The following is a 9,410-nucleotide window of genomic DNA, read 5'->3' on the forward strand; positions in this document are numbered from 1 at the left end:
TCCAGTGAGAACTAGTGTAAAACATTTCTAGAACAAACAGTAAATTGCACAAGGATATATTTTAAAAAACAAACAAGTTTTTCTAAGACCTGAAGCCTTCTGTCTTTTGTCACAGGGGGACCCAGGAAACCCGATGATGTGCCAGCTACAGCAACTGAATATGTGGGTGCTGAGAGGAATCTTGTCCCACGGTGGTGAGAATTGCCCTGGCCTATTTCTGTACATCAACGTGGAAGACTATAGCGACTGGATTATGTCCAAGACTAAGAAAACCAGCCGTCCTCTGTCTTCCTTCCACCACTGGGAGGAACCATTTCCTTTCCCCAGCTACTCATCACATATCATCGTGACACCGAAAAAACATTCTGGGCTGGGCCAGGGTGAACAGTCCCAAGCAGACATGCAAGAACAAAATAAGGTCACCTTATATACATTCCCAACAAATAGCTCTACAGAGTCTCCAGACCTTGAGGAGAAAGGGTTAGGGGAATTAGGCAAGTCTTCTGTTGTGTCCGTAGATCCCATTTACTCTGACTATTATGGGGAGGCTGGGGAGGGTAGTGGGCCTATTTCAGGTCAGAACAGGTTACATCAGCCCCAAGAAATTATCTTGTTTTTCTTTGTGCTTGTTTTCTTTTGCAATGATATCTAGTCTAGGAGCTAACCCTCCCAACTGAAGAGTAAGCTCAGAATGCTGAGTGCCAGGCAGCCACCATGCTGTTTTGGTGTCTGTTTTTTTTATAGGTGGCACACCTGGGCTGCCACGGACAGGCCCACAGTGCATACTGGGCTGGCTCTCTCTTCTCTGTCCCACTCCCACACGCGGGAAGGTCACTTTCTTTTGTGCTTGTGAACTAAATGTGGGCTAACAAGTGTCAAACCATTAGAGTGCCCTGTGGTTCTTTCAGTGTTAACGGTTCCAGGGGCCAGGCTGTGCAAACACTCCCCACGGGCAAATGTGGCCAGGGAAGTGCCCGGCCGGAGAGTCGGGGACACCAAGCAGCACAGGAAACAGTGAGAGGACCCCTTGACTGGAAAGGAGCTGATTACTTTAATGGATCACTCTGGTCTGCAGCCGTGGCCTCCCTCTGGCTATTTCTCAGGGGGGCAAATTGCCTGCAACTGCTCATTGGTGGTTTTCATTTTATTCCACGCCTTGCGGTAGCCTTTTAAGGACATCTGCAAAAAGGAAAAAGGGGGTGGGGGGGTGGGGAGAAGGTTATTTGGGAAAAAGCAATTGTGATTTTTCAGAATGCAACCCACATCTAGCCCTGCGAGGATGCAGAGGAATCTGTGTGGGGCAGTGCCAGGCTGCAAGTCTCTTCCAAAGAGCTTGTTTCTGTTCAGTGAAGTGAGAAGTTGCAGGTTCCTGCAGTGCTACTTCTCAGCTCCAAATCTGACGGGCCTAAGTTTGGATCCTAATTCACTCCCTGCCACCAAGTGGCCACCGGAAGGGCAGGAGAAAGTACTGTGGGAAAAGGAGCCTGGGTCTAGATGTGAAAACACCAGGCTTCCAAAGTGACCTGCCTGGGTTTCTGAGCTACTCTGCTGATGTCTCCAGTGTCCTCAGTATGCAACCCGGCCTGTGGCAGACCTGGTGCTTTCCTTTCCTTTATTCTGACCCTTTGCACGTTTCCCATTTCTCTTCCGCACTCACAAGGGGCTAGGGTGCTCTGAGCACACTGTATCACGTGGAAAGGCTGTGGGGTTATCAAAAATGAAAGACCCATGGCAACTATGTAAATGCATGGAATCGGGTTCTGAGTGATATTAAAAATCCATTATTATCTAATTTTTTTAAAAAAACTGGCTTCTCCATGTATAAAGTAGCAATCCCTAAATCACCAAATGGTGGGGGAAGGGATTCAGAAACTTCCAGAATTCATTAAGAAAACAAGCAACTAAAAACACACAATTACTACCGAGTCTCTTCCTGATCACCTGAAAAGACCCTGTCCCTAACACTGAAAAGGTTCTTAAAATATCCTTCATTTTCCTACAAGACTTGAAGGGACTGCTGGAATTTCGCACAGACATCACATGTCTGAACTTTGGTATTCTTAGCTTGAAAAGCAAAACCCTAGACAAGAATGTGAAGGACATAAAAGACTGCCTGTCCTGGGGTTCTCTGAGACTTACCTCTGCAATCTCCACTTTCCTTTCCCACATCTTGATGGTCTTCTCCAGGTCCCCATTTAAGACCTTCTCCCGCACGTACATTATCACCTGCGGCGCGCGGAACTCGGCCAGCTGTTTGCGGAGCTTCTGGTTCACAGCCTCGGCCTTGGCCCGGTCCTGGGTTGGGAAGGACCTATTAAACCAAGGATCCTGACAGTTCTGGCTTATGGGACTTACTGGCCCTGACATCTCTCCCCAGTTTCAATGTGGTTCTCAAAATAATGTTGAAATTTTCAACATGATGATTTTTTTTTTTTTTTTTACAAATGGTGATGTTTTCATCCAGCTCAGAAACACTAAAGTGCGGTCTAAAACAGACTTTTTTCTCTTCCGTCCTTCCTTTATTAAGGAATTTGTTTTTCCTTATTGTGATTTCTTAGGTTTGGTGGGTTTTCTGGGGGAAAACTGTGTACTAAGTACGCTTTGACCAGTCTCAACTCACTTTCCTGTCTTTTTGTAAAACATATGTAACATAAAATTTCCCATTTTGACCACTTTTAATTGTGCAGTTCTGTGGCATTCAGTATACTCACAGTGCTGTATGAGCTTCACCACCATCCACCTCCACAACTTTCTTCATCTTGCAAAACTAAACCCCTGTACCCACGAAACACTGACTCCCCAGAACCCCTTCCCCTAAGTCCTGGCAACCACCCATCTACTTCCCGTCTCTATCAATTTCACTCAAGTACCTCGTGTAAGTGGAATCATATAATACCTGTCCTTTTGTGACTGGCTTATTTCACCCAGTATAATGTCTTTAGTGTTTATCCGTGTTGTAGCATATGTAGAATTTCCTTCCTATTTAAGGTTGAGCTATATCCCATTGTATGTATATACTACATTTTGCTTCTCCATCTGCCAATGGACACTTGGGTTGCTTCTACCCCTTGGCTATCATGAATAGTGCTGCTATGAACATGGGTGTACAAACATCTCTTCAAGTTCATGCTTTCAGTGATATTGGGTATGTACCTAGAAGTAGAATTGCTGGATCAATAGTTATTCAATTGTTTGAGGAATCTCAGTCTTTTTAAGTTTTATTTTTAAAATGATCATTCAGTAAAATTAACTAGCCTTTTTCTTTTGAGTGGATTTTTTGAATTAGCAATGTCCTTCTGTTTTTTATTTTATTTTAAAGATTGATTTATTTATTTTAGAGAGAGAGAGAGTACATGAGCAGGAGGGGCAGAGGGAGAGAGAGAGAATCTCAAGCAGATTCCCCACTGAGCATAGAGCCTGTCACTGGGCACTATCTCAAGGTGAGTGGGACGCTTTACTAACTGAGCCACCCAGGCGCCCCATTTTTCATTTTAACAATTATTTTGAATAGGCAATACATGCAATTCAAATGGTATAAGAGTATACAGTGACAATCTCCCATCCTACCCTGTCCCCAGCCAAACAGTTCTTCCCAGAAGCATACACTATTTTTAGGTTTTGCATATTCTTCTAGAGATCTACACTCACATAAACATATAAATTTACCTTTTTTGTCCAAAGAGTAGCCAATGCTATTCACTTTTACTCCTCCAATTTTTTTCCCTCAATAAATATCAGCCCAGCTGTATCAGCACATTAAAAAAACCCTCTTTTTAACAGCTGCATCATTTTCCATTGTGTAAATGTACCCTAATTTTAACAAGTCCTCACAGTCAACTCAGCTCCTCAATCTCCTGCTAGTACGATAAACAATGCTGTGATTACTAATCTTCTGGGTGGAGTCATACTGTAAATGTGCAAGTACATCAGTAGGATGAACTAGTGAAAGTGAAATTGCCTGTTCTAAGACAGTGGTTCTCAACTGGGGGGGCAGGGGTGACAATTTTGCTCCCAGGAGACATGGCAATGTCTGGAGACATTCTTGGTTGTCACAACTATGGGAGGGCCACTGACACCTAGTAGGTAGAGGCCAGGGATGCCACGAAACACCCTACTGGGCACAGGACAGTCCCCCACAAGAAGGAATTAGCTGACCCAAAATGTCAGTGGTGTCTAGGTTGAGAAGCCCTGCCACGAGCATATATGTATGTTTGGTACAGAATGCTAAATTGCCTTCTCTAACGATTAAGCCTCTGCACCAATGTCTGAGGCTGCCTGTGTTTTTGACCATTCTCTCAACAGTCCTACCAAATTTTTTATCATTGCTAATCTAGGAGAGGGGGAAGTAGTCTCTCATCACAGTTTTATTCTGCATTCCTTATGAGTGAGGTAGAATATTTTTCATAAGTTTGAAACTTTCTGGCTTTTCTGTAAACTGTATAAATCTTTTGCCCATTTTGTCTATTTTTTTGTTAGATTTTTCCACTAATTTGTAAAAGATATTTGTGTTTTAAGAAAATTTACTCCCTGGGGGCGCCTGGGTGGCTCAGTTGGTTAAGCGACTGCTTTCGGCTCAGGTCACGATCCTGGAGTCCCTGGATCGAGTCCCGCATCGGGCTCCCTGCTCGGCAGGGAGCCTGCTTCTCTCTCTGACCCTCCCCCCTCTCATGTGCTCTCTCTCTCTCATTCTCTCTGTCTCAAATAAATAAATAAAATCTTTAAAAAAAAAAAAAAAGAAAAAGAAAATTTACTCCCTGTGATATTAGCCAACACATTTTTCCAGTTATTTATTTTTTGGCTTTGCATATGATGGTTTTTGCTATGCAGAAAAACTTACTTTTATATATATACATTGATTTCATGGTTTCTGGGTTTTATACTTCAAAAGTCCTCCCTGATCCAAGATTATAATAAAAATTTTCCCACTATTAAGTTTAGGACTTTAATGGTTTTATCATTTATATTTAAATCTCTGATACATCTGGATTAATTTCACTATAACATATATAGCTCCAACTTTGTTTTTTCCCAAATGACTACCTAGTCATCCCAAATCACTTATTGAATAATCTGGTTGTGCCCCACTGCAATACCTTTACCATAAACTAAATGCATCAATATCAAAACTTTATCAGCTACTTGATCATATACATGACATTTCTGTGATCTGTATTGGGGCTTATCATAGGACTTCTCTTTTCTCTTTGATTTGCCAGTCTATTCATGAGCTTGTTTTAAATACTGTAATTTCTTATCATGTTTCAGTATCTAGTAGAGCTAGTCCATTCATCTACTTAAGAATTTGGGGGATATTCTTATTTATTTTTCCAAAAGAATTTTTGAGCCAATTTAAGTCCTTAAAAAAAAAAAAACTTGTTATTTTAATTGGAATACCATGATTTCACACCTCAACTTAAACAGAGCTAACATTTTTATGCTGTTGAATCTTCCTAGCTTAGCACCGTCTTTTCGTTCCTTGCTTCACAAAGTACAGTCTAGGATACTGCCATCACTTGGGAACTGGTAAAAATGAAGATTCTTGGGCCTGTCCAATCAGAATCTGCATATTAACAAAATCCCCAGATGTTTGGTTTGTACCTTCTAGTCTGAGAAGCACTGCTTTAATTCACTTTGGAGCAAATCAATCAAATTATTTTTAATTAACTTATCAGAATGCAATAAAAACTTGTCAAGAAGTGTTCAGCGAGTATCTGCTGTGTCTAGCATAGACATATTCCTGTAGGGAGATCTAAACATGGACCTGGAACCATCAGTGGACACTCTTATGAGGAAAATGATTAAAGAATACTTAAGATAAAATATAATGAAGGAGCAAGAACCAAGACATTAAAAAAAAGTTCTACAGGGACACCTGGGTGGCTCAGTCAGCTAAGCGTTTGCCTTCAGCTCAGGTAATGATCCCAGGGTCCCGGGATTGAGCCCTGCATAGGGCTCCCTGCTCAGTGGAGAGTCTGCTTCTCCCTCTCTCTCGCCCCTCCCTTGCTCATGCTCTCTCTCTCTCAAATAAATAAATAAAATCTTTTAAGAAAATAAGTTCTAGGGGCGCCTGGGTGGCTCAGTTGGTTAAGCGACTGCCTTCGGCTCAGGTCATGATCCTGGAGTCCCGGGATCGAGTCCCGCATCGGGCTCCCTACTCGGCAGGGAGTCTGCTTCTCCCTCTGATCCTCCCCCCTCTCATGCTCTCTCTCTGTCTCATTCTCTCTCTCAAATAAATAAATAAAATCTTTAAAAAAAAAAAAAAAGAAGTTCTATAGCTACGAGGGATGTGCTGAGAAGCCCAGGAACTGCAGTCCCTACCCAGCACCCCACTTGTAGAACAGGGCTGTTACCACAAGACAGGTGGGCCACTGTTTCCATCCCCAGATCCAGCGCAGCAGTACAGAAGTTTTGCTCAAGGGGAGAGGCTATAAAATAGAGAGCTCTAGAATGCTGCCTGGAAGGACTGACTTTCTTTGGAACAAAGTGTGGGGAGTTTATGCCTAAGTACTTTGTGGAAAACAATGGAGATCTTTGGGGTGAGCAATTAAGAGGCAGCTGGAAGTTCCATGATATTAGTAGCAACAAGCAAAACAGTAGACCAGCTAGATGTTTAAAAGAACCAGAAAAAGAGACCATTAAGAGACCAAAACAGCAGACAAGCTAGACATTTAACAGAACCAGAGAAAGAACCATTAAGAGACCATAATTCCACAATATTAGTAGCAACAAGCAAAACAGAGGACCAGCTAGATGTATAACAGAACCAGAGAAAGAGACCATTGGGGTTGAAGCAAACCTCAAAGACTGCCAAAAAGGTCCCTGAAAAGGGGTCTGACTTTGATTAGATCAGAATATGCAGCAGTTACTGTCCCAGGGTGTTGTTGAAAGCAACAGAGCAATAAGCTAGTAATTAATGAAGGCTAACAGCTGGGTATGATACCAATAGAACCAGACCAGCCAGAAGCTTGGTGGGAAGATGAAGGAAAGAGTCAAAGAGAACTCAGCAGAAACACCAATCATTCCTGGTTGTCAGGGACACTGTATCCATGATCAAGGCTGCCCCCTCTAAGGAGCAATACCAGAGGCTACCAACAGCAGGAGAAATAGACTTTACTAAATCAATCCAGCCAAATTACTTAATAAGCAAGCAGTGGGTGGAATTAGTATCCAACATTGCTATAATATTTAAAATGTCCAGTCTTCAACAAAAATTACAAGATAGGCTAAGCAAAAGGAAAGTGTGACCTACACAGGAAAAAAAGGAGGCAACATAAACTACCTCTGAGGGAGTCCAGATGGTGGACTTAGCAAAGTCTTCAAAGCAGTTATTATAAATATGTTCAAAGAACCGAGGTGACCATTTTTAAAGAATTAAAGGAACATATGATGATAATGTTTCATCAAATAGAGAATGTCTATAAAGAGAAATTATTTTTAAAAAAACAAATAGAAAATTTGGAGTATTTCAATACAATACCTGAAATGAAAAATTCATAAGAGGAGATCAGAGATTTAAGTCAGCAGAACAATCAGTAAACTTGAAGGCAGACTGATAGAGATCATGCAATATGGAAAACACAGAGAAAAACGAAGAAAAATTTAGTCTCAGAGAAATATGTGGAACACTACAAAGTGTACCAACATTCACGTAATGGAAGTAACAGAAGGAGAGGAGAAAGAGAAAGGAAAATATATTCAAGGAAATAATGGTCGAAAACTTCCAAAATCTGATGAAAAATATTATTTTGATGAAAAATAATAAGCCACACATCCAAGAAGCTCAACAAACTCTGAATAGGAAACTGGAAAGAAATCCACACCCAGACACATCATACCCAAAATGTTGAATGACAGGCAAAGAGAAAATATCAAAAGCAGTGAGAAAACAATTTATTACATTCAAGGGAAACCAAATAAGAGCAATAGCTGACTTCTCATCAGAAACAGTGGAGGCCAGAAGGCAGTGGGATGACATATTCTAAGGGTTCAATGAAAAAAAAAAACCTGTCAAACAAGAATCTTCTAAAAAAACAAACAAGAATCTTCTATCCAGCAAAACTATCTTTCAAAAATGAAAACAAACAATGAGCACACTCAAATTTTGGTTTCTAATTCTATTCTCAAATAAAAGGAACCAGGACTCCTTGGAGAAATGGCTAATTCTAGGGCTGGAGCAGGAAATATAGGAGATGAGTCTCAAGCATTTTCTAGTGCCAGAAAAGAAAAAGTGTTCACACACACGTGCACACACACAAATGGGGTATGTCGAAGGGACGCAGAAGCCAACTGAAAGAGCTCCCAATGCCCAAGGTGAAACAATGTGAATAATAAAACAAATAGTATTAGATTACAACCCAACATATAAAATTAATATCCATGCTCACTTCAACAACACATATACTAAAATTAATATCCATGAATTGATACTGATATAAATAAATGATTAAAAAATAAATGGAGAATAGACAAATGTCCCAGACAGAAGAATTCCAAATAGTTTATAAGTCCCCACTTCTTAAGTGTGAGCTGCACATGATAACATCCTTCCAAAGAGTTGAGTCTGAAAATTGGAGGAAAGAGTAACTGTACAGCAGAGAAACCCTTATAATATTACATCAGGCAGGTGATCAAGGTTAACATCAGCAGTGGTAAGTCATGTTGACAGTATGCTCCCTTGATATAATGTGATGAAAATGGCACTTCACCTCTGCGATCTTCCTCCCGAAAACCATTTAACCTCAGTCTAATCACAGGAAAGACAGCAGACAAATCCTAATAGAGGAACATTCTACAAAATACTTGACCACTTCACAAAACTGTCAAGATCATCAAGTCAAGCCTGAGACACTGTCACAGCCAAGAGAAACCTAAGGAGATGTGACACTGAATGTAATGTGTTATCCTGGATGGGATCCTAGCACAGAAAAGGACATCAGGTAAAAACCAAGGCTATATGAATAATATTAATTATAAATGTTAATTATAAGGCATCAATATTGGTTTGTCAATTTTAATAAATATTCCACTGTAAGATGTTAACAATGGGGGAAAATGGGTGTGAGATTTTTGGGAACACTGCACTCTCCGCAATTTTCTAAAACAATTATAAAATAAACTTTATTTTTTTAAATGAAGAATAAAGACATTCCCAGATAAACACACACTGAGAGAATTTGTTGCAAGCAGACCTGCCTTATAAGATATACTAAAGGAAGTTCTTCAGGCTGAAAACTATTGAAAGTAGTTTAACTAGTGAAAGTAGCTTAAGCTAAAGTAACTTAAAACCATGTGAAGAAAACAAATAGCACGTAAAGGTAATTAAGTACATAATTATAAAGAACAGTAAAATTGCATATTCTCCCTCTCTTAGCTGATTTAAAAAGCAATTCATAGTAGGAAGGGAATCGGAG

At 40.5% G+C, this 9,410-nt stretch overlaps 2 protein-coding genes across 6 annotated transcripts in view; one reads left to right on the forward strand and one right to left on the reverse strand.

Annotated features, from left to right (window-relative positions):
• PRSS54 (serine protease 54) overlaps positions 1-652 on the forward strand; it is an 11,958-nt gene extending 11,306 nt beyond the window's left edge. Inside the window, 1 exon segment of the mRNA XM_081806512.1 lies at positions 116-652. Within this exon segment, the coding sequence (XP_081662638.1) occupies positions 116-652 (537 nt within the window).
• CFAP263 (cilia and flagella associated protein 263) overlaps positions 1-9,410 on the reverse strand; it is a 32,249-nt gene that overhangs the window by 5,912 nt on the left and 16,927 nt on the right. For 4 of the 5 annotated variants that reach the window (XM_006732794.3, XM_081806511.1, XM_006732793.3 and 1 more), the window contains 2 exons: positions 2,140-2,295; positions 1,024-1,179 (listed from right to left, as the gene is read on the reverse strand). In XM_006732794.3, the coding sequence (XP_006732857.1) occupies positions 1,093-1,179; positions 2,140-2,295 (243 nt within the window). In that variant the 3' untranslated portion in view covers positions 1,024-1,092. Of the gene's footprint in view, positions 1-1,023; positions 1,180-2,139; positions 2,296-9,410 lie in introns of those variants that run through there. The other variant, XM_081806510.1, reaches the window with a different exon arrangement.

This window comes from Leptonychotes weddellii, chromosome 16, assembly GCF_054177405.1.
Source record: "Leptonychotes weddellii isolate Sample4059 chromosome 16, ASM5417740v2, whole genome shotgun sequence".
Taxonomy (NCBI): Eukaryota; Metazoa; Chordata; class Mammalia; order Carnivora; family Phocidae; genus Leptonychotes; species Leptonychotes weddellii.